Source organism: Olea europaea, unplaced genomic scaffold (assembly GCF_002742605.1).
Source record: "Olea europaea var. sylvestris unplaced genomic scaffold, O_europaea_v1 scaffold2131, whole genome shotgun sequence".
In the NCBI taxonomy this organism is placed as follows: Eukaryota; Viridiplantae; Streptophyta; class Magnoliopsida; order Lamiales; family Oleaceae; genus Olea; species Olea europaea.
The window spans coordinates 3,174-28,405 of NW_019239275.1; the positions used below are offsets into that span (position 1 = coordinate 3,174).

At 31.5% G+C, this 25,232-nt stretch overlaps 3 protein-coding genes across 4 annotated transcripts; 2 read left to right on the forward strand and 1 right to left on the reverse strand.

The window, feature by feature from the left end:
• Window positions 1–4,447: 4,447 nt before the first annotated feature.
• On the forward strand, window positions 4,448–5,989 carry LOC111380364 (putative Myb family transcription factor At1g14600). The gene is made up of 5 exons (XM_023003897.1): window positions 4,448–5,058; window positions 5,298–5,374; window positions 5,464–5,516; window positions 5,636–5,702; window positions 5,960–5,989. The coding sequence occupies exons 1-5, from the start codon at window positions 4,932–4,934 to the stop codon at window positions 5,987–5,989; spliced, it is 354 nt and encodes a 117-aa protein (XP_022859665.1). The 5' UTR covers window positions 4,448–4,931.
• An 8,364-nt stretch (window positions 5,990–14,353) lies between these two features.
• Window positions 14,354–18,003, forward strand: LOC111380361 (myb family transcription factor PHL13-like). The gene is made up of 6 exons (XM_023003895.1): window positions 14,354–14,964; window positions 15,204–15,280; window positions 15,370–15,409; window positions 15,808–15,940; window positions 16,102–16,366; window positions 17,527–18,003. Exons 1-6 carry the CDS (start codon window positions 14,838–14,840, stop codon window positions 17,803–17,805), a joined length of 921 nt encoding a protein of 306 aa, XP_022859663.1. The 5' UTR covers window positions 14,354–14,837; the 3' UTR covers window positions 17,806–18,003.
• A 3,493-nt stretch (window positions 18,004–21,496) lies between these two features.
• LOC111380369 (NADH dehydrogenase [ubiquinone] 1 beta subcomplex subunit 7-like) lies at window positions 21,497–24,722 on the reverse strand. Of its 2 annotated transcripts, none has more exons than XM_023003907.1 (2): window positions 24,267–24,697; window positions 21,497–21,743 (listed from the first exon to the last, which is right to left on the reverse strand). In XM_023003907.1, exon 1 carries the CDS (start codon window positions 24,582–24,584, stop codon window positions 24,276–24,278), a length of 309 nt encoding a protein of 102 aa, XP_022859675.1. In that variant the 5' UTR covers window positions 24,585–24,697; the 3' UTR covers window positions 21,497–21,743; window positions 24,267–24,275. The 2 variants fall into 2 exon arrangements, with proteins under 2 accessions (XP_022859675.1, XP_022859674.1); XM_023003906.1 differs by having other exon boundaries at window positions 21,519–21,725; window positions 24,267–24,722.
• Window positions 24,723–25,232: the final 510 nt, after the last annotated feature.

Consider the following 25,232-nt stretch of genomic DNA (forward strand, 5'->3'; position numbering starts at 1 on the left):
TATAAGAATGAGGATCCAATAAGGCCTTAATTTTTATATGAGTGAGACAAGTAAAATTAACATCAAATAGAATTTTAATTATTGACGTATAAAATTTAAAAACGAAATTACGTTATTAAATTCAATTTTAATATTCTTCTTTACCTAGTTATTTTGAACGATACTTTTCAGCGTTGCATTTGTCATGAATACTGTGAAACATTACCAACCTGATGATAGAAGAGTATAACTCCAAAAATAAGTTGAAAAAATTGATGTGGAAATGGAATAAAAAAAAACGAATTATTACATTTATTCATAGTAGCTATTTTTAGTTCCTTATTTTGAATTCACCACTTAGAACCTGTTTAGAAGTGATTTTTTCTCCAAAAAATTGATTTTTTGATCGTTATTTAACTATTACAGTCGTCATATTTGACTTATTCTCTCACTGATAGATCCCACTTTTTTCCCAACGATCGAAAAATCAATTCTCAAAATCACTCCCAAACAGGCTCTTAACAATCTTTTCAATATGAGAAATGCATTGTGAATTTTTCATGAACACTTCGATAAGGTAACAAAAACTTGCCCCGACGACTTGAGAAGATGCATAAAAAATAAGTCAAAAGAGGTGAAGTCAGAATTAGAAAAATTTAAAATTTCTAATTCATTTTTGACTCATTACTTTGAAAACTCATTCTTTATTAATTTTTAAATCAAAAGATGTGTTGTGGAAAAACAAAGCCTTGACTCTACCACTGCCACACTAATCTATATTGTCAACCATGCTATGTTTACAAAAAATTTGCTAGATTGACAACATTTTATTGGAGTTTGTTAAAAATAGTTTGACGATTTTTCAAAAAAATTGTCGGCAATAAGATTTCATTGAATGTTAGTCAAAAAATAAAGTTAAACCAGTCGATTTTGTCTCTTCATTATTTTTAATGTTTTCCATACCTAATTCCAAGTTCCTATTGAAAATTATGAAATCGAGTCATTAGCGTTGTGGACAAAGAAAGACATAAAAGAACTGATGTGTTATGGTTCGGATGTTTAAGCATTAAAAATAAAATAAATTGTAAACACCGTGCCTTGTTTGGTAGATATTAAATTAATTTTAACAATATATTTTATAATCATTCATTTCATAATTTTTTATTAAAATTTACTAAAAATCTAACCGTCAGCTTTTTGCTAACTTTTCATAAACTATTATTTTTTTGAATGTTCATAAAACAAATTAGGAATATACTACTTGTTCATATTGTGATGTCCATCAGAAGTGAGTCCTCCTCCATATAAGTGGACAGACATCGTTATGGATACCCCGACATATCATATAAGCGTAGCATCACCCAACAAATTATCTTATAACCAAATTAAAATTGAGATAAGTAGTTAGAACCAAAATTTGGGCTCCATTTTTTTAAAACTCGTTTTCAATCACATATTTCTCATAAGCTAGTGTTATCCGTAAACTCAATTTTTTTTAACTATATATTCTTTTTGGATTGGTTTTAGATAGAAGTATCCACTCCTTAATATCAAAGAAATCACCTAAAAGTAAAGTAAAGTTGACTTTTACTCCAAACAAAAAGAAAGAAAAAGTTGAGTGGTGAATGTGAGTGGGATATATGAAAAAAATGAGGCCATCATAATAATTCCTTTTGTCTGAGGGAAGACCAGTACTTGCAGGGAGAGAGGGAGGAGGATGTGAAAGATAATAAATACTTGGTTTGGAGTTACTGATGGGAGAAAAAAATAAAAAGAGGCATCATTCTCTACTGCAACTGCACGCTGGAATTCCCATCATTCTCCTTCTCTGCCGTCCTATTTAATGCCTTGTTTGTCTGTTGCTCCCTTAGATCTCAAATCCCTAAACACATTTCTGCTTTCTGCTCCCTCTCCTTCTTACATATCATCTCAATCAACCATATTCTATATTTCTATGGCCCCCTCAATTATGGTCACTTTGCTCTTTGGTTTTGGGATGAAATTATTATTGATTTGTCAGTTTAATTTAATGCTGGTTTGGAAAATTTCATCATAATTTTCTTCAAACAAGCGATAATAAATTAGTTCTTTGTCTTTGTATTGGACTAGTGTCTATCTTAGGTACACTTTCATCTCTAATGGTTTCATACAAAATTGTACAATAATGAAACTGCAGTTGTTGGGGTCCGATCTCGAAGCACGACCCCCATATCTACTTTTTAAAATGATTAAAGATAACTTAAAACGTAGGATTTCCAAAATCTTTAAGGAGTTCGACATGTGGACAAACAATTAGGTCGACTAACGGTTGTTTCTAGAAACATAATCGTTACCCAACTGAAAAGTTGTTCCCTGATAACGCCAACATCGCTTCAGCCACTACTCCCAAAAAAATCAAATAGAGCACTTGACGTCAGCACCTCACTGACCACTAATTAAAACAAAAGTAACAGTTGCCACTGCTAAACTCATTAGCAAATCAAACCTTTTCAAATGCGATGATAACACACGTTATACGTCGCAAACAATCATTCTAGCAAACTACATTTTTCTCTTGTAATGCACTACTAAACCACCTAATGAGAACTCAGACCCTTGACACAAAACGGGTTTATATCCATCCGATCCCCAAGTACCAAGCAAGCTCTTCATCACGTGGCTAGGAATGCTTATAGTAGAGGTACGGTGCGAAGAGAGGTTAAGTATGAGCCTTGACCCATCTTGACCTGATTGTACATTGATGAGATCAAGTGCTCAAGTTTTAAGTCGTCATATTACACATTTTTACCTCGTGGTTGGAATTGATTGATCATATGTATCATCCTACCCAAACAATAATAAAATAATAATGATAACAGAGGACGATTTAAAAAAAAAATAAAAAATAGTCAAACAAATATTTGAGTCATTTTATTTGTTAAAATTTAGAATAAATATGTTATGATAAATATATTCATGCTACAATTTTGTAACTACAACACGTTATAAAATAAAATGAAGATTACATTTACATCCTCAATTTTTCGCCGGATTTTATTTAGTATATTTTGTTTCAATGCTTTGGAATTAGGAGATTTATCTGTTGAAGTGAAACTTCAAATTGAATCGATTAAATCAAGTATCCGATCTTAGTGGCCTTTCATCCTTAGCCCTTTCTTAGCTTTGTAGTCCCATATCTTTTGCTGAGATTTATTTAAACCTTCCCTTAAGGGTACGCGTTATTGGCTTCACTCCGGGGTCTAAGGGGACAGGATAAAGCCGACGCTTTGTTAGCATAAATTTGACAAAATATTTTACTCATGTTAACATAATATTTGGACAAAAATCACTATGAGAGACACATTTTAAATAATTTAAAATTAAACAAAAAATATGGCTTTGTAAATATTATCAAAATTTGAGGACTTTCATTATAATTGAAATATGATACAATTAACAAAGAGTAGTTATATTTAGAATTTTTAGTTTTTTTTTGTTAAAATACCCTATTTTGACTACATCAAATGTCATTAACATTTATTTACACTCTGTTTGAGCCCAATTATTTCCTTATTAAAATGAAATATGATCGTTATCTATCACATCAAGCTATCATATCTAACTTTTTATTTATTGTGTGGACCCATAACCGTTATATTTTTCATTCTCATTTTTACAATAATGTAACTCAAATGGGGGCTTAGTGTGACACTTATTTTCTTAACATTTTTTTTCCTCACATTCTTATTTTAATATTTCATTGATAAGAAAATTATTTTTCTTAATTATTATTTTCGTTCAAAAATATTATTAACGTGCTTTAAAATAAAGGTCAAATATTTAATTGTATTCTTGTATTATTATTTGTTTTGCTTATTTAAAAAGGGTGAAGAAATGAGTATTTTTACTCTATCTTAAAAAAAACTATTTGGAGAGAAATATAATCAAGAATAATTTATATTAATTTTAGAGTAAAAATGCAATGAAAATTTTGAAATATAAATACAATAATGTATAAAGACTATGAACCTTTCATATAATTAAAATTTAGTCTTACGATTAAAAACCGTCGTGTGATATATTTGGCCATTAACAAAACCTATCCCAGTAGCCCTTGTTTGTGCATCGTTTTGTAAGAAAATGTATTTTAAAATATTGATTAAAAAATAAGAAAAACTTTTAAGTTACACGAAAAATTATTTTATCAGAGAACGTATATGATTAAAAATGAGATTTTTAAAAAATACCAAACATAGGGTTAATATAATTCCTGTAAGTTAATTGACCAACTTTTCTAACTTATATTATAAAAATAAGAAAAGGAATAACTTATGAAATTAAACAAACGTACAAATAAAAATAATTTATTGTATTAAATTAGACAAAAGGTTTTGACAAGAGTACCGTCGCAAATATATTAATTTTTAAATGAAATGTACATATTCCTGGGCATTTTATGATCATGACGACGTTAGCGTATTCACAAGATTCTAGAGAGAGAAAGGGAAAAAGAGTCAAAGCAGCTGCAGGAATGGCTCGGCGTAGCAGTTGGTATTTGTAATGGTAATCATTCGGGTTTACAGGTGAAGATTAGAAGCTCGTGACCAGAATTTTTTCTTTTGCAGCATTACAAATAAGAATCACAATGCTACCCTTAGCTATATCATCAGTATCCTTCTCGAGGAATTTGCAGACACCATCTTCTTCACCTTCGTCTCTCTCTCTCTTCCTCTTTTTTTCTTGTCTTCATAGCCTCTATATGCTGGAGCTATAAAACCTCAGCATTTTTAACGGGTTTTGCCTAAAAAGGGAATTCTTTTCAAAGCTGAATATGATAGAGTTCTTGTTCTCGTTGAAGTTCTCTATAGAAAGAGTCTCTCTTTTACCCTTTCTGTGGTAAAAGTCCTTTATTTTGAGAGGATCCTTTGGGATTTTATTTTATTTTTCTGTGTTTCTGTGAGGAAGATTGAAGAATGGGTAGTTGTGCGAGGAACAGTGGGGTTAGGCAATATATAAGATCAAAGGTGCCTAGATTAAGATGGACTCCTGATCTTCATCACTGTTTTGTTCATGCCATAGAGAGGCTTGGAGGCCAGGACAGTAAGTTTTTTTTTTTTTTTTTGGCTTTATTTGTTTACATTCTAGCAGGGGATTTTTGTCAAGTTTTGTTTTGTTGTTCCGGTCTTTGGTTTGCTTTTTATCTGATTGTTCTTGATCATGGTGTGCCTTTTTCTTGTAACTCCATGTGCATGTGTCTGCATGTGAGAGGACTCGCATTCTAATGTTAAAAAGTTATTATTTGGTCTTTTGACTTGATTCTCTTTTCTTCTGATGTACAGAGGCAACTCCAAAGCTTGTTCTCCAGTTGATGGATGTTAGAGGACTCACCATTTCTCATGTCAAAAGTCATCTTCAGGTTGGTTTATTTTTCACTTATGCTTCAATTCTTTTCACCTTTTTGGGTTTTCTTCATTTCTGGGTTTGTCTCTCTTTGTTGTTGAACAGATGTACAGAGGCATGAAGTCTGATGTGATGAGCAAACAAGGTACATATTCATTGTCTTTTCTCACCTATACCGAACCACTTAATTTTTATGGATTTCGTTAAGGGATAAATAGTCTTAACATATCGGATATGTTAAGGGAATTCTATGTTGGTTATAGATTTTATGAAGCAGTTTGGGAAATGATGATGGTTTCCTCTATTGGTTCACTTCCGTGTCCATTGTTAATGTTGATGACATAGTATCTTTTCATATCTTTTAGAAATGAGTGGATATCTCCCTTCATTTATTACTTATTTCCCCATAAAGTTGCATCCAACAAGCATGAGAATGAACCCTCATTTCTTTAAAATCTTCTAATATTGGCATTTCTAATGAAGACTGCCGTTCTACAGATTCCCAAATCATTTGACCAGATACTTTTTTTATTCAAATGTAGACAGAAGCTCTGTTCTCTATTTTAATTCTGTTTAATTAAATTATCTTTTTTTTATACAGGTTGTTGATTCCTTGATACTGACTATTTAACTGCAGTACCATGCACATAGTATATTTCGTAAAGAAAATTGATTTAAGTAAAAATAATTTAAAATATCAAATTTAAAAGCTTGTTTGGAAGTGTTTATGAACGGTTTAAATTATAAATAGATAGAAATGAGTTATAAATAAGTGGATAATACTTGTGGGTCCATGAAATGTATGGATAAAAAGTGGTTTGAGTGATAATAATCAGTTAATAAACATTTGCCAAATATAGGCTAAGATTACTCATGGGTCTAGAATATGGATTTACTCATAAATTGAACCTAATTGACTTGTGTAGCATCTGAAGTTTGCAATTCTATACGTTGATACTTGATGAAATATTAATTAGATCCTGATTAAGCCATTTCATTCCGGACCCTAGCTCAATCTATTTACCAGTTTCAAGTTTGAAATGGAACAGATATTTTCAATATTCCTACCTTTATTCATTTTCTACCATTGTTGTATTATTTAAATAATAACAGGATTCATGGATTGGAAGGATTACTTTGTCCCCAAGGAGTTTTTATTTCTTTCGTTTGAACGCATTGAAGCATTTCAATTTTGCTAAAATCTAGATACAATGACCTATAAGGAAGTTTGAAAACTGAAACTGAGGGCCTCTTTGGCATAGCTTCTCGTAGCAAAGCTTCCTGAGTAAGCTACCTTGGATTAGTTTCCTCTAGAACCTCTTCTAGCTCGACAAAACACTTTTAGAAGATGTTCTAAAACTGGCCAAAAGCTGCTTTTTATTCTCAGAATCAGCTTTTGGTTTTTTTTTTTTTAAGCCCTGCCCATTGACCTGATACATACAAAATGAAAGCATAAAGGAAATATTTTCCATTGCAATCAATAGAGACATCCAAGGATTTAATAATTTCGAGCATTATTTGAATTAGTTATCATCTGAAGTTTTTGATTCTTAAAGTATCAAATAATTGACATAATTTTCTTACACTGCAGGTTTCATGAGATATGGGATGAAGGTGTACTTGTAAGCCAGGAGAAAGTCGATTCCGATGCTGTAGCTTGTTGATTTTTCCGTTCATTTTGGATCTGTAAATTTATTGTTTGCTTGGCAAAATTTTCTTCTCTTGCATTGCCACATGAACAAGTAAATGGTGTCTATTTTGTTGATAGAGATGGAATTAGCACTCAATTTCTCACTTGGCTACTTTCCCATTACTCTTTTGGTGAAGTGCACAAGTGACAGCATTCTCGTCTGTGTTTGTATAGAGAAGTCATGTCTACATATTTATAGAAAATAGCGGATTGGGTTCAATACATAAATGTGACATGCCAGTGGTGTTGATATAATTGTAAACTTGGTGCTCTTAGCTGCCTTTCTTTCCTTGATGAGTTCGATTCTTAATTAAAATAATGAATATTCTAAACTTGTGTTTGGTTTTCATTTTCTAGATTTCATTTATCCTCAAAAATCATTTTTAAATATGCATTTCAGGGTATTCACAATTTTTATTAGCTTTTCAATTACACGATTTATCAACCTTTATTAAAATTTACGGCAAATATGATTTTACCTAAATGAGTTAATTACCCAAATAGTCACTGAATTTTGCTAAAAATTTGCAGGAACTTGAAAACTTTCCTAAATAGTTATTGAACTTTGTTAAAAGTTTTCAGGGGATCATTGAATTTCATAACTTTTCTAAATAGTTACTGAAATTTGCAAAAAGTTCTTAGAGAGTTACTCAACTTTGCAAATTGGGACCTTTACGTCACTGGTTTAGTGATTGAATAGGAATTTTTTACAAAATTCAGTGACTATTTATGAAAATTTTGAAGTTTGATAACTTCTTGGAAACTTTTAACAAAGTTTAATGACTATTTATGAAAGTTTTAAAGTTTGATGACCTCCTGAAAACTTTTGATAATGTTCAGTGACTATTTCGAAAAGAATCGTGCTTTTTAGCCAGGTTCAAAACCAGGCCTAAAAACAGGGTCGTCATGTGGCGCCCCTATTTTGGTTTTGAACTTGGCTTTATGACTTTTTTGATTTGGGAAATTAACTCTACCTAAATCATAGAGGGTTTAATGTTCAAATTATTTCATCTTCCCCCCATGTTGTAATCCACTTGTTTGTTTCGTTTTTGCGATGACATTTTTGCTCCTCTTTTAAATGGGAATCAATTAAGCCTTTTTGTCGAATTTATGGAAATTAATTTTTAAAATTATTTTCAATTACTTGTCTGAAACTCAGTACTTTTTTAACCTTTTCACCGTACAGTTTTACCTTGAAAAAGTCTTCCACCAAACAAGTTTTTAGACCTTCATGATTGAGTGAGAATCAATATGGATTTTTTTTCAGCAAAAAATCTAATAGTCTATTATAATTATATTTCTATTTATCGAATCATTCATTAAATTCCCCACACACATGTCGAGGATCGATACGTACACGCCAAAAGTATACCTATTGCAAACCCTAGTTCTGTTTGACGTGACAAGGTCAAACTTTCGACGTGATAGATTTTGTTCTTCTTTCTGTAATTGAATCGTTTATGCTGAATTTATTATCATAAAACAATTATTATTGTCAATAAAAGCCATCAAATATTTAGCTATATTCTTTCTTTAGATCAACTTAATTAATACTGCACTCAAGAAAATGTTTATTGCTACGTCTCATTTGACGAGGCTTCAGAGAATCCTACTTAACATGGTCAAACACTTCACCTCACTTTGCTCAAGAGGCAGTAGGCCAAACCCCGTGGAGAGTCCGAACCTATATGGGAAGTCGAGCTCATTTGACTAAGTCAACCCCATACGAAGAATCGAAACCTCGTTACAAGAAAGGGGGCCTAACAAGAGAAACAAGAGATATTTTGTGCACTTATTAGTATGTGATTTGATGTAACAATTAAACGTTACCATCGTCCTATCCAACCAATTAGATCAAGTCTAAGTCCTGTGTTAGATTTATGGACAACAAAATGGCATTACACAAAGGCTTCTTGTCAAGAGTATATGTATAATTTAAATATTTAAAGGAGGAAAAATATATATTTATTTTCTATTTTAATTTCAAGAAGCCTCTTGATATACGAAGTACGCCATTGACTTCATAATTGCTACAGCACGCAACAAATAAATTTTTCGTAAAGTGAATTGTGGATAAAATAGGTTGTGAGGCTTCCATTATCCACTGGTTGATGGAAGCAGGTCCTCAAATGTTTTTTAATGTCTAAATAATTTTTTCAAGGAAAATATTGTTTGGAGATTTATCGTAACGGCCAAAAATTTCATCAAATGGTATTCAAACAGGATCAATGACAGGCCTTGTTGACAGACCGAGGTGCCCTTGATTGTTATGCTGCGAGCCCCATAAAAGTCAAGATCAAGGGTCGAGGTGTCAACACCTCCACCTAGATTTAATCCTGAGTTTTGTAGTAGGGCTCAATAAATTAATGTTAGAGTAATAAATAACGTATAAAATTAAAAACGAAATCATGTCATTAAATTCAATAACATCAAATTGTTATATTTACGTAGACGCATTGCAACATTCCAAAGTTTCGTCAAATTGTTATACTTGAGCCTCATTAAAAGGTTAAAAATGTACTTTGGAATAGTAAATTGAAGAACAACTTGATTAAAAAGTAAGAAAAAATTTTGAATTTGCTTGTAATATTATTTTATTGAATAATAACGTGGTTAAAAAATAAGTTTTGAATTTGCATGTAATATTATTTTATTGAAAAATGTATGGTCGAAAAGAAGAGAGAAAAATGTATTTTGACAAAAATGAGAATCAAATAAGGCCTTAATTTTTATATGAGTGAGACAAGTAAAATTAACATCAAATAGAATTTTAATTATTGATGTATAAAATTTAAAAACGAAATTACGTTATTAAATTCAATTTTAATATTCTTTTTTGCCTAGTTATTTTGAACGATACTTTTCAGCGTTGCATTTGTCATGAGTACTGTGAAACATTACCAACCTAACGATAGAAGAGTATAACTCCAAAAATAAGTTGAAAATTTTGATGTGGAAATGGAATAAAAAAAAAAAAAAAAAAAAAAAATTATTACACTTATTCATAGTAGCTACTTTTAGCACCTTGTTTTGAATTCACCACTTAGAGCTGTTTGGGAGTGATTTTTTTCCCAAAAAAATTGATTTTTTGACTGTTATTTCACTATTACAACCGTCATATTTGACTTCTTCTCTCACAGGTGGACCCCACTTTTCTCTTAACGGTCAAAAAATCAATTCTCAAAATCACTCTCAAACAGACTCTTAACAATATTTTCAATATGAGAGATGCATTGTGAATTTTTCATGAATACTTCGATAAGGTAACAAAAACTTACCCCGACGACTTGAGAAGATGCATAAAAAATAAGTCAAAAGTGGTGAAGTCAGAATTAGAAAATTTTAAAATTTCTAATTCATTTTTGACTCATTACTTTGAAAACTCATTGTTTAATAATTTTAAAATCGAAAGATATGTTGTGGAAAAACAAAGCCTTGACTCTACCACTGCCACACTAATCTATATTGTCAACCATGCTATGTTTACAAATAAATTTGCCAGATTGACAACATTTTATTGGAGTTTGTTAAAAATAGTTTGACGATTTTTCAAAAAAATTGTCGGCAATAAGATTTCATTGAATGTTAGTCAAAAAATAAAGTTAAACCAGTCAATTTTGTCTCTTCATTATTTTTAATGTTTTCCATACCTAATTCCAAGTTCCTATTGAAAATTATGAAATCGAGTCATTAGCGTTGTGGACAAAGAAAGACATAAAAGAACTGATGTGTTATAGTTCGGATGTTTATGCATTAAAAATAAAATAAATTGTAAACACCGTGTCCTGTTTGGTAGATATTAAATTAATTTTATCAATATATTTTATAATCATTCATTTCATTATTTTTTATGAAAATTTACTAAAAATCTGATCGTCAGCTTTTTGTTAACTTTTTATGAACTATTATTTTATTGAATGTTCATAAAACAAATTAGGAATATGCTACTTTTTTATATTGCGGTGTTCATCAGAAGTGAGTCCTCTTGAATAGACACCGTTATGAACACCCTGACATATCATATACGCGTAGCATCACCCAACAAATTATCTCATAACCAAATTAAAATTGAGATAAGTAGTTAGAACCAAAAGTTGGGCTCCATTTTTCAAAACTCGTTTTCAATCACATATTTTCTCATAAGCTAATGTTATCCGTAAACTCAATTTTTTTTAGAATTAATCCATTTGTACTTATTTGTAGATACTTCCCCACCGCTCCTTTCACATGAGGTCGGATCCCATGTGGGGGTTATGATGTGGGGTCCGACCCCCATGTGAGAGGAGGAGGTGGACTCGAGTAAACAAATAAATATAAGTAGCACGATTCTTTTTTTTAATCATACATTCTTTTGATTGATTTTAGGTAGAAGTATCCACTCCTTAATATCAAAGAAATCACCTAAAAGTAAAGTAAAGTTGACTTTTACTCCAAACAAAAAGAAAGAAAAAGTTGAGTGGTGAATGTGAGTGGGATATATGAAAAAAATGAGGCCATCATAATAATTCCTTTTGTCTGAGGGAAGACCAGTAGTTGCAGGGAGAGAGGGAGGAGGATGTGAAAGATAATAAATACTTGGTTTGGAGTTACTGATGGGAGAAAAAAATAAAAAGAGGCATCATTCTCTACTGCAACTGCACGCTGGAATTCCCATCATTCTCCTTCTCTGCCGTCCTATTTAATGCCTTGTTTGTCTGTTGCTCCCTTAGATCTCAAATCCCTAAACACATTTCTGCTTTCTGCTCCCTCTCCTTCTTACATATCATCTCAATCAACCATATTCTATATTTCTATGGCCCCCTCAATTATGGTCACTTTGCTCTTTGGTTTTGGGATGAAATTATTATTGATTTGTCAGTTTAATTTAATGCTGGTTTGGAAAATTTCATCATAATTTTCTTCAAACAAGCGATAATAAATTAGTTCTTTGTCTTTGTATTGGACTGGTATCTATCTTTGGTACACTTTCATCTCTAATGGTTTCGTACAAAATTGTATTGTAGTGAAACTGCAGTTGTTGGGGTCCAACCTCGAAGCACAAGCCCCATATCTACTTTTTAAAATGATTAAAGATGACTTAAAATGTGGGATTTCCAAAATTTTGAAGGAGTTCGACATGTGAACAAACAATCAGGTCGACTAAGGGTTGTTTCTAGAAACATAATCGTGGTCCAACTAAAAGGTTGTTCCCTGATATCGCCAACACCTCGTCAACCACTACTCCCAAAAAAATCAAATAGAGCACTTGACATCAACACCTCATTGATCACCAATTAAAAAAAAGTAATAGTTGCCACTGCTAAACTCATTAGCAAATCAAACCTCTTCAAATGCGATGATAACACACGTTATACGTCGCAAACAATCATTCTAGCAAACTACATTTTTCTCTTGTAATGCACTACTAAACCACCTAATGAGAACTCAGACCCTTGACACAAAACGGGTTTATATCCATCCGATCCCCAAGTACCAAGCAAGCTCTTCATCACGTGGCTAGGAATGCTTATAGTAGAGTTACCGTGGGAAGAGAGGTTAAGTATGAGCCTTGACCCATCTTGACCTGATTGTACATTGATGAGATCAAGTGCTCAAGTTTTAAGTGGTCATATTACACATTTTTACCTCGTGGTTGGAATTGATTGATCATATGTATCATCCTACCCAAACAATAATAAAATAATAATGATAACAGAGGACGATTTAAAAAAAAAATAAAAAATAGTCAAACAAATATTTGAGTCATTTTATTTGTTAAAATTTAGAATAAATATGTTATGATAAATATATTCATGCTACAATTTTGTAACTACAACACGTTATAAAATAAAATGAAGATTACATTTACATCCTCAATTTTTCGCCGGATTTTATTTAGTATATTTTGTTTCAATGCTTTGGAATTAGGAGATTTATCTGTTGAAGTGAAACTTCAAATTGAATCGATTAAATCAAGTATCCGATCTTAGTGGCCTTTCATCCTTAGCCCTTTCTTAGCTTTGTAGTCCCATATCTTTTGCTGAGATTTATTTAAACCTTCCCTTAAGGGTACGCGTTATTGGCTTCACTCCGGGGTCTAAGGGGACAGGATAAAGCCGACGCTTTGTTAGCATAAATTTGACAAAATATTTTACTCATGTTAACATAATATTTGGACAAAAATCACTATGAGAGACACATTTTAAATAATTTAAAATTAAACAAAAAATATGGCTTTGTAAATATTATCAAAATTTGAGGACTTTCATTATAATTGAAATATGATACAATTAACAAAGAGTAGTTATATTTAGAATTTTTAGTTTTTTTTTGTTAAAATACCCTATTTTGACTACATCAAATGTCATTAACATTTATTTACACTCTGTTTGAGCCCAATTATTTCCTTATTAAAATGAAATATGATCGTTATCTATCACATCAAGCTATCATATCTAACTTTTTATTTATTGTGTGGACCCATAACCGTTATATTTTTCATTCTCATTTTTACAATAATGTAACTCAAATGGGGGCTTAGTGTGACACTTATTTTCTTAACATTTTTTTTCCTCACATTCTTATTTTAATATTTCATTGATAAGAAAATTATTTTTCTTAATTATTATTTTCGTTCAAAAATATTATTAACGTGCTTTAAAATAAAGGTCAAATATTTAATTGTATTCTTGTATTATTATTTGTTTTGCTTATTTAAAAAGGGTGAAGAAATGAGTATTTTTACTCTATCTTAAAAAAAACTATTTGGAGAGAAATATAATCAAGAATAATTTATATTAATTTTAGAGTAAAAATGCAATGAAAATTTTGAAATATAAATACAATAATGTATAAAGACTATGAACCTTTCATATAATTAAAATTTAGTCTTACGATTAAAAACCGTCGTGTGATATATTTGGCCATTAACAAAACCTATCCCAGTAGCCCTTGTTTGTGCATCGTTTTGTAAGAAAATGTATTTTAAAATATTGATTAAAAAATAAGAAAAACTTTTAAGTTACACGAAAAATTATTTTATCAGAGAACGTATATGATTAAAAATGAGATTTTTAAAAAATACCAAACATAGGGTTAATATAATTCCTGTAAGTTAATTGACCAACTTTTCTAACTTATATTATAAAAATAAGAAAAGGAATAACTTATGAAATTAAACAAACGTACAAATAAAAATAATTTATTGTATTAAATTAGACAAAAGGTTTTGACAAGAGTACCGTCGCAAATATATTAATTTTTAAATGAAATGTACATATTCCTGGGCATTTTATGATCATGACGACGTTAGCGTATTCACAAGATTCTAGAGAGAGAAAGGGAAAAAGAGTCAAAGCAGCTGCAGGAATGGCTCGGCGTAGCAGTTGGTATTTGTAATGGTAATCATTCGGGTTTACAGGTGAAGATTAGAAGCTCGTGACCAGAATTTTTTCTTTTGCAGCATTACAAATAAGAATCACAATGCTACCCTTAGCTATATCATCAGTATCCTTCTCGAGGAATTTGCAGACACCATCTTCTTCACCTTCGTCTCTCTCTCTCTTCCTCTTTTTTTCTTGTCTTCATAGCCTCTATATGCTGGAGCTATAAAACCTCAGCATTTTTAACGGGTTTTGCCTAAAAAGGGAATTCTTTTCAAAGCTGAATATGATAGAGTTCTTGTTCTCGTTGAAGTTCTCTATAGAAAGAGTCTCTCTTTTACCCTTTCTGTGGTAAAAGTCCTTTATTTTGAGAGGATCCTTTGGGATTTTATTTTATTTTTCTGTGTTTCTGTGAGGAAGATTGAAGAATGGGTAGTTGTGCGAGGAACAGTGGGGTTAGGCAATATATAAGATCAAAGGTGCCTAGATTAAGATGGACTCCTGATCTTCATCACTGTTTTGTTCATGCCATAGAGAGGCTTGGAGGCCAGGACAGTAAGTTTTTTTTTTTTTTTTTGGCTTTATTTGTTTACATTCTAGCAGGGGATTTTTGTCAAGTTTTGTTTTGTTGTTCCGGTCTTTGGTTTGCTTTTTATCTGATTGTTCTTGATCATGGTGTGCCTTTTTCTTGTAACTCCATGTGCATGTGTCTGCATGTGAGAGGACTCGCATTCTAATGTTAAAAAGTTATTATTTGGTCTTTTGACTTGATTCTCTTTTCTTCTGATGTACAGAGGCAACTCCAAAGCTTGTTCTCCAGTTGATGGATGTTAGAGGACTCACCATTTCTCATGTCAAAAGTCATCTTCAGGTTGGTTTATTTTTCACTTATGCTTCAATTCTTTTCACCTTTTTGGGTTTTCTTCATTTCTGGGTTTGTCTCTCTTTGTTGTTGAACAGATGTACAGAGGCATGAAGTCTGATGTGATGAGCAAACAAGGTACATATTCATTGTCTTTTCTCACCTATACCGAACCACTTAATTTTTATGGATTTCGTTAAGGGATAAATAGTCTTAACATATCGGATATGTTAAGGGAATTCTATGTTGGTTATAGATTTTATGAAGCAGTTTGGGAAATGATGATGGTTTCCTCTATTGGTTCACTTCCGTGTCCATTGTTAATGTTGATGACATAGTATCTTTTCATATCTTTTAGAAATGAGTGGATATCTCCCTTCATTTATTACTTATTTCCCCATAAAGTTGCATCCAACAAGCATGAGAATGAACCCTCATTTCTTTAAAATCTTCTAATATTGGCATTTCTAATGAAAAACACTGCCATTTTACTACTTCCCTAATCACTTAACCAAATATCTTTTCTTCAAATGTAGATAGAAGCAGCAGTACACAGCAAAAGAAAAAGTTGCTTGAAGAAGATCATCAAGAAGGATGTGTTGAACAAGAAATTCCAATGGAAAGATCAGATCCACAGCAGTTCATTTACTCTCCTCTACCTGTAAAAAGGTGAGCCCTTTTTTAGTTTTTACAGCCTCAACATTAGGCTCACATCTCAAAAAGGGTTCTAGTAAGAAACAAAAAGGATTTGCATGTTGAGCTTTTATCTTTTATTTTATTTATGCATGAATAGTCATGATATTCTTTTTGCTTTCACATATTCTGGTCAGAGCTCGAATCGAGAAGATTAATTCTGTCTCAGAGAAGCAAAGAATACGTGAGTCAGTTGCAAATCCGTACTGTGATGATGATTATAACATGCAGACTAGGGCCGAGAAAAGTGACAATGAAGAGAGAAAATTCAAATGGCAGATTCAAGAAACACCTCAAATCTGCACTGCTACTCCATTCTCTATGCTACAGCAAGATTTCTTACACACCACCCTCAAACCTTATTCCCTTGCAGGTTCACTAGTAGAATCTGAGTTTTTCAAGGTACAGTAGCCCCACTTTTTTCTGTTTTACCTCTTCCATTCTCTCTGGAAACCTATTTCTTTTGCACAGCTTTTCTAGTTGTGGATTTAGTTTAACTCTCTCTCTCTCTCTATGCCATCTTTGAAGAAATTTAAAAATCTTATTCTCACTCTCATAATTAATTCGTCTACTACGACCTTTTGTACAATGGAATGACACAAGATGGAAACACAGAATGAGTTTCTTCTTGGAACAGGAAGCCAGGTTTTCTAATGCTTAATAGATTGTTTGAGTCCCATTCTTGACGTACATTTTTTAATAGTGTATCGATGTGAAATATGTGGTTAGAAAATAAAATTTTTTTTTGAATTTATTAGTAATATTATTTTATTGAATAATATATGATTGAAATGACGTAAAAATATTTTTTCCAAAGAAAAGCTCAAACAAGGGCTTAAAATGTAATAAATTAACACATCCTTAGCCCAAAAGTTGTTCAAGTTGGGTGAGAAATGATTGAAAAGTGTGGCTAGGAGTTTGAAATCTTCTGCCCTAAATTCTCAATAATTCTCTCCTTTCTGATGCAAGGCTGGACAAAGACAAAATGAAGGATTACAGTTCTTGTGTTTGACTATAGAATTCAATGTGTAATTAATCTTTGTGCCTAATCTTTTTCAAGTGTTAGACTTTTGACTAACAATTCTTGCTTGAAACTTTTCATGGTTTGACTTGTAAAAAAACGCAATTTTAGGTCCATTGTTTTTTTGTCTATGAATTTTTAACAACGGAAAAAAAAATATATTTTTTTTTCTTGTTTGGCACGTGCGTACATGACCCTGCTGTCAATGGATAATTGCATGTGGCACGTGTAATAGTATATTAATGATCCTATGGTTTAAATGTAAATATCTCACATGTTAAGTTGTGGGGGTTTGCCTCTTGGGGGAATTTTCAGAATTCATAATTGAGATTTAATGCAATGGAATGGTGAGTACAAATTTAGGTACTGTGTTAATAGTAAGTGGGACATCTTATTTAAGAAATATGTACTATTTGGTTTGATAAATTAATTCTCTTTCTATTATTATTCCTCATGAAATAGAATTAGAAAATATTAAGACTCGAAAATATGCGAGATATATGATTGGCAAGCGAAACTATCACCTTTTCTTGTTTTATAGGTGGTTCCGAATCAAGAGAAGGAAAAATGTGAATCATTTGTGCAAAGGAAACTCGAGAGCTTAAGCCATATTCACAATGCAGCTGATGAAATTGAGGGTTGTGAATTGTCATTGTCCCTCTCATTGCAGAGAAGTAATGGTTTTTCCACTAGCGAAATCGTCAGTGAGGCAATATCGTCGACCTACACCAGAAGGTCTAACATTAATCAGCACTCGGCTTCTTCTTCGCAAAATCATAATGTTAATCTAGACCTCTCTATTGCTCTCTGTGGTTCTTGATTTTGCAGTCGAAGAATTTGTATTTGGCTCGTATTTTGGATATCATATTTCGGTCTACTATAATTGGTTCTGTACACAATGTTTAAGTTAGTCTAGATATCCTTGCATGGTCTTAGTTAAATGTTTGATTACCAACTATTTTGGTTGGGTGGTTTACTAAATATTAGTTTTCCTTAAAAAGTAGGTTTGGGTACTGACTGTAGAAGTTTATAATACCTAGTAATGTGTGCTCAAGGTCAAACGATAGATTGGAATGGATTATGAGTTGATAAATGGTTTTCTAAATTGTTGGTCTAGTAAAGCATACGAAACATACTAATCATGGAGTTAATTGTTTCAATAATCACCTAATTTATACCATGGTCACGATTTACTCACTGAATTTCAAATTGTTCCATAGTGCTCACTCGCTAAATTGTCTGTTTGCTCTTCATCCATCACCCTAAAAAATTTGTTATCTTATTTGTTGACGTGGCTAACAAAAATTTGATGTGTCAAGTTATATTCGTAAAAAAATTACAAATCGGTCAAATGATTGTTTCATCAATCATCCAACTTACATTAAGTCGCAATTTACTAATCAAATTTCAAAATGCTTTGCAATGATTATATTCGTAAAAAAATTACAAATCGGTCAAATGATTGTTTCATCACTCATTCAACTTACATTAAGTCATAATTTACTAATCAAATTTCAAAATGCTTTCCAATGATCACTCATCTTCGAGATATTGGATTTCATCTATCATTCACATATTTAGTTCCTTTTGATGCTAATGTTCACATAGAAATTTAGGCCTCGTTTGGATGTGATTTTTCATCTCAAAAAATTGATTTTTTTATTGTTATTTCACTATTTCAGTGGAAATTTTTGACTTATTTTCTCACAGGTAGCTCCAACTTTTCTTCTAACGGTTAAAAAAATAATTATCAAAATCACTACCGAACACTCTTAACAGAGTAAGTTACAAATGTTAAAAAAAATTACATTTCAACAAAACTATCAATTTACAAGAATCACCAAATGGTAATTTTGGTGTATTGATGATTTGGTTGAGTTGTAAATTTTTTTGTATGACTGTACTTGTGAAATTTTCGTACAATAAGTTGGATTTAGTGCACAAAATATCACAGATAATGGATTTAGTGCAATATCTCAAAAATGAGTGACCATTGAAAAGCATTTTGAAATTCGATGAGTAAACTATGGCCTAGTGTAAATTGAATGAGTGATGATCAATGATTTGGATGATTTGTAATTTTTTAACGGCCGTAATTTGACACATCAGATTTTCGTTAGCCACGTCAGAAAATAAGGTGATGGATGGAGTGTAAACAGACAAAATTTAGTTAGCACCTTGAAGTTTTGTTAGTATATCATGACGATGATATAAATTGGGTGATTATTGAAACAATTAACTCCTAATCATGCTATTAATATTTTAATATTTCAGCCATTTCAAAATTATTAGGCTGTCAATTAATAAAGTGAATGATGCGCAGAATTCGATATCTGCGAAACAACTAAGAGAGAAAAAAGGAAGAAGCAGCCTTTTTCAATTTCAACAACTCCAGACAAAAGTCCAAATTATTGAAAGTGAGAAACAATACAGAACTCAGGTCATTTTTTGCCGACTGGATTCCATGCTTCAATATTGGCAATACTATAATAATTTCATGTTAAATTTCCCTTTTTCCACATCCAATAATGTAAATGGCCCAGAAATAACAGGAGAAAAAAAAATTTAATTACTTTCTCTATTTGTATTGTTTAATCACCTCTGCGACGGAAAATTTCAACGTTTGCAAGATGTGTCCATGCTAGTGAAGACGAAGAGAGAGTATGCGAAGTAACCCTTGTTGTTACCGTAGATTTTCACAATGTCAACTGTGCTCAAGTTTTGATGATGTGATTAAAATTAGAGTTGTGTGCTTTATAATAGTAAAACCTCCATAAAATAATAATAGCATTATTGATTTATCGATAAACGAATAATTTATTACTTTATATATAAACTATGTGAAGCCATTTTTTAGTCAATGAGTACAAAAATGCAACTAATGTCGAGCTCTTTCTTGAATTATCCTGATCGAGATAGGATAATGGAATAGTCAATTACTGAAAATATTATTTTAAGGATATTGAATACGCCGATTAAGGATGATAATGACTTATATGATGGTTATGTTTTACCTACTTTTTCTCTCGAAAAAGCCTTTCAAATATCGTAGCATTAAATAATCAATTTCTACAAAATAGAAAAAATATATCAAACGTGGTTATGCATTACAAGAAAAGTATGGATGAGTTTGAGTTTAGTTTGGGCACAAAGAAAAAATAACTAGGTTTAGACGCATATTTTCTTTGAAGTTTGAATTGAATATTTGGAAGTTATCAAATAAAAAATTCATTAATATTTATTAAAAAAAATTATGTATTTAACCAATTATTATTTTTATATATTTTTGTTGGGCTCCAAAGCATTTTATATAAAAGTATTATCTTATACATTTAGCAGTCTCTATTTAGCAAATTTATAAAGATAAAGTAGTAGTAGATCCCATGAAACATGAGAAAAATAATAAACAATAGTTATGAATGTTTGGTTTTAATATTTAACTTCGATTGAATAATAAACCATTTATATTTTTGTATTCGAAGGGATGCTATTAATTTATCACACAAGCGATTCGAAATTGAGGATATTCTTATTTAAATGAAATGATTTAGAACATCTCCAATACAACTTTTTTAAGTATAAGATCATTTCTATTTTAAACGGTCGATTCTTAAAATTTTGCTTCAAAAGGCTATTTGAATTAACATTTTAAAATAAAAAGTGGATTTGAAGGGCCAAATTTACTCTTTATATAATGTACTCAAACTATTTCAACTTTCAATGTACAAAAATAATATAATATTTTAAAATGAAGCTAGTAAAAATAAAAGATGGATAAAAATAATAAATGCTTTTTGAAAGTAGCAAAATTAAGTTATAAAAATAAAAGGCATTGTAACACTTAATATTTTTTTGCTCTCTAAATTTATAAACTCCTTAGATTGTTAAATATACTCTTTAAAAATAGAATATCTCTTGTAAAGATTGTTAAATATACTCTTCAAAAATAGAGTATCTCTTGAAAATACTTTTTGTGCGCAAACAAATAGTATTTGAATTGAACTAATAGAATCTTATACTTTAGTTGAGAATCCTATTTTATTTTTACAATAATGCTTAAAAAGCCACTATAAAGATCCAAAAGCTGGTAATGAATGTCTTAATGAACTCAAAAAGAAAAGTACATATACAGCTCTAAATTAGTTGCTTTCTCGGTCAGAGGTCGAACAAGACAAGCAAGTGATACTATGATTATGCTAGGCTTTTCCCCAGAAAAAATAGAATCAATCTACTTGTATATATTTTGTGTACATTTTGGATGACATTCCAATACGTGTCAAAATCGAGGCCATTCATTGAATCATTGCTTGTGTTAGGACAAATCAATGGCAAAATTGTGTCACATTGTCAAATATAAACTAGAATTTTAAGTGTAGCAAGACTGAAAAAAAAATAATAAAAAAAAATCGATTTTCTAGAAGTAGAATTTGTAAGGAAAATTCGTACCAGAATACGAATATTCACACCGCATCATTCGTCCTTTTAGTAACGACATTATCTAAGCCTTGACAAAGTTACAAATTTATCATAAACTTACATAAAAGTTGAACTAATAATCACTTGTGAATAATCAAAAACCTCAGAAAACATTTGTAAAATAGACATCAAATATGTAAAATTTATTTAGAACTAAATTACCAGGGAAAATTCAGAGTAGTCTAGTATCATGTTTACATAATACCAAAACAATTTCAAATTAAGTCCTCCAATGACTACCACTTCCCACAGTTTAGCTTCTTCCTGAAGAGAAAAGCAACCCTGAAAACTTCAATGAAGGAACTAAAAAGGAATTCGCATGAAAATTTCAATAAAGGAACTAAAAAGGAATTCCGTGACATCTTACGAAAGTCTAAGAACAGCTATGGAGAAAAATATAAGCAAGTGCATTATATCAATTAGTAACGACAATATCTCCTTTGCCATTGCAAATATGTTTCCTATAGAAAAAATATGTTAAAAGTGTAGAAAAGCAACTTGCTATCTTCTTTTTTAGTTATAAGTCCTGAATAACTTAATGATATACAGGATATAGAGCAAGGATAGAGACGTTCCAGGTTTCTAGATTCTTGTAGAAAAAGTGAATTATCAAAGAATGAAATTGGCAAACATCAGAACTACCTGAACTTCAGAACTTGTTCCAGAACCATAATTCTGAAGTACAGTTCATTGAACTCCAGTTTTTTCTCATAAAGGAAATTCATACAAAATCACAAATTGGAAAGTGACTAGATTATTTTTGGTAATTCCCAAAAAGGAGGCACTGGAATCTGAAACTTGTACAATAGCATTCTACTCAAAATCATTGCTCTTTCTAACATGTCGCGAGATTTTTATCTTCTTGAAAGTTTTTTTATTTTCTAAAAGCACTTCTAGCAGGGCTCCTATTTGAAGCCTGAAGATGCCAATAACATAAAAATAATTAGTAGGAAGACGGGCAGAAAAATAAAGGGAAGTACACAATGATTTGCAAAGATGAACATCACCTCAACCTTTTAATAATTAAACAAAACCAAATTGCAGTACTGCATCCATATAGATGAGCACCTAATATGGTAATATAGATGATAAGATACAAATAATATTCTGAAGTGGGAACATTCTAAAGAGCCTTTAAAAAAATGGTACAAGTGGGTAAAAGTTGTAATTTGAACAATTTAGCATTGAAACTGCCCCCAAGATAGTGTAAATTACAGCAGTTTATATGATATTAGTCAATATAATCCAAGATACTGTTCGTTTAAATGTGGGTTTTTCTATGTATTATAGCTAATTGGTCCAGAAAGTCTGTAAGACCATAAGATAATAGAACTCAGCCAAACGAGTTTAGTCTCCAGGGTGTACATAATTCCCTTGTAAAGAGGATGTAATAAAACCTTGCCATGCCATAAAGGAAATAAAAAATAATTCTACAGGTGCATGAGTGAGGCATCATCTCTATGATCAGAAGCCTTATGTTTTTTTTTTCTTTTTCAGAGATTTTCTTATTCAGTCTCTGAAATCCGAAGGCTACCTCTCTGTATTTAGATCTAAACAATTTGCTTCCTAGTTCCTTCAAAACTTTTCAGTCAATGAAAGATATAAACCGACCACTCAAAACCTATAAACGCTGAGGATATACAATACATGGCAGTGTCACAATGCTGCACATGCAACCTGATAGCCGCCATAGATCAAATCTTCCAATCCATATCTACTGTATTAAGATATGCTTTCTGACTGAAGCAAAAATGCTATTAAGACGTATCCAGAAAGTGCCAAAATTTTTACGGAAAAACCCACTTGCACTCAAGAAAGCAGCCATAAATTACATGGCTTAAAAATGTAGAGTTAAAACCTAGTAACTTGACCTGAAAATTTCCATAAACATCCTAGTATTGAAGAACTTGAATTAAGCAAAGGTCCAAATGATACATTGTCTTTATTGTTAACAGAATCATTGTCTTTATTGTTAACAGAATCTGGCAAAGAAACTATCATGGAACCGCTTAAAGATTTAAATTAATTACCACCTTTTTTACATAGAGAGTAACAAAACAAATGAGAAAAATGATATTTGTGCATATACACCCATGAGGCATCAATTTGTATGTGTATCCCCAATTTAACAAACCTCCATCGATAAAATCTTCAAATTAGAACAATTATATAGAACTTAGCAAACATGCAAATATAGATGTGTAAATAAAACACAACTGCAATATCTAACTCACAGAAACACGAGAAACCAATCGATAAATACTTCAAAAGCATAAAATAAACTTATCTGAGTGACCCATTTCATAATAAAAGAATTCGAAAAAACAAGAGAAGCCCATCAATAAGCTCAATGTAAAAAGTTGAGAGAAAATGTCAGATAATTCACCAAAAATTGATTCAAAGAGAATCCTGTTAATCGAAAAACTCAAACCCCGTTAACTAAAAACTCAAAGTAAACACGAGTGAGCATTCAGACACCACACTCGTCCAATCATAAAGAGGCGGACAGCAGATTGGTTCTGCACATTAAGTCGTACCCATAAGTTTAATAGATTCCGCCTTGACCTGGCAAGACAAAGTATTTTCTGGCACTATAATTTCCCGTTCAGATTACGCAAAACATAAAATCTCTTGAAAACCAAGGAAAACCCATATCCGACAATCAAAAACACAATTTAAGAAAAATACAAAATAAACGCACAATACTTAAACAGCAACGTATGATTGGCTATTTAAATACACCATCATACTATTAATTTCACACAAAATCCGCAATTGGATTTATCAAGGGCTTAAAGAAATCACCTTTCAGAGTCAAGCATCGGCTGTTTTGGGGATAAGAGGAATGGGCAACTGGCCTTTCTGAGAGCCCTTCATCTTGGCTTCTTGCTCTCGAATCTTCTGCATCTGGAGCATTCTCTCCATAACAAGCTCATACTCGCACTTTTCATAGGTGTGGCGCTCCGACTCACACTTCCAGGGCAAATAGAACTCGGCCTGCCTGCACTTGTTCAGTGGGATCAGCAAATGGGCGCATTGGTCTCTGTACGGTATTGGCACCTTGGCCTCCACCATCTCTTCCTGTGTAGCTATCATCTTCTTTGAAGAACCCGGCACCTCCATCGGAGTGAATGATCGATTGAGTGATTCTTCAATTTCGGGTGAAATTTGGAAATTGGGATTCAGCGCTTCCTTAATTCTTCGTGAGACCCTTGAAAGGCTGAACCTTTGGGCCTTTACTCTGATGTCGGGCCGCGTACGGTTGGACAAGGTCGGGTTTGGTCCATCATTATAACCACATTTTTGTTTCAAAATGCATCACAATGACTGATGTTATAAGTAAATCCAGACTTTCTCAATCGAAATATTAATAGATTCTATTGAAGTTCATTGAAATTTAGGTGTATTCAATTTAGGTTATTAGACACTTAAAAAATTTTAAGGTGCGTTTGATTGCAAGCATGAAATCTGTATGAAAAGAAAATACATGGAAATTGTCAAATGTGTTTGATTGATTTAATTTTTAATTTATAAAATATTATACTTCTTCATTTTTTATTGGTGGGTTGACGAGATAGTGTGGATAAATGAGAGAGAGAAAGAGTGAGTGAATTTCTTGGAAAATAAAATCCTACTATCCCTAAAAAAAAAATATTTTCCTTGATTTTGAGGATAAAAACGGTTACGCGATCAATAGTAGAAAAATATTTTTCATGAAAGAAAATTGCAATCAAACAGCATAACAATAAGAATTTTGGTGAAAAACACATT

What these genes read in the sequence shown, in the direction of transcription:
- LOC111380369 (XM_023003907.1), bottom strand. Translation starts at nt 24,584, where the DNA reads ATGGAGGTGCCGGGTTCTTCAAAGAAGATGATAGCTACACAGGAAGAG.
- LOC111380364 (XM_023003897.1), top strand. Translation starts at nt 4,932, where the DNA reads ATGGGTAGTTGTGCGAGGAACAGTGGGGTTAGGCAATATATAAGATCA. An exon ending in GAGGCTTGGAGGCCAGGACA is followed by an intron (nt 5,059 to 5,297) that starts GTAAGTTTTTTT and finishes TCTGATGTACAG; the next exon opens with AGGCAACTCCAAAGCTTGTT. An exon ending in TTGTTAATGTTGATGACATA is followed by an intron (nt 5,703 to 5,959) that starts GTATCTTTTCAT and finishes TTTTTTATACAG; the next exon opens with GTTGTTGATTCCTTGATACT.
- LOC111380361 (XM_023003895.1), top strand. Translation starts at nt 14,838, where the DNA reads ATGGGTAGTTGTGCGAGGAACAGTGGGGTTAGGCAATATATAAGATCA. An exon ending in GAGGCTTGGAGGCCAGGACA is followed by an intron (nt 14,965 to 15,203) that starts GTAAGTTTTTTT and finishes TCTGATGTACAG; the next exon opens with AGGCAACTCCAAAGCTTGTT. An exon ending in ATGTCAAAAGTCATCTTCAG is followed by an intron (nt 15,281 to 15,369) that starts GTTGGTTTATTT and finishes GTTGTTGAACAG; the next exon opens with ATGTACAGAGGCATGAAGTC.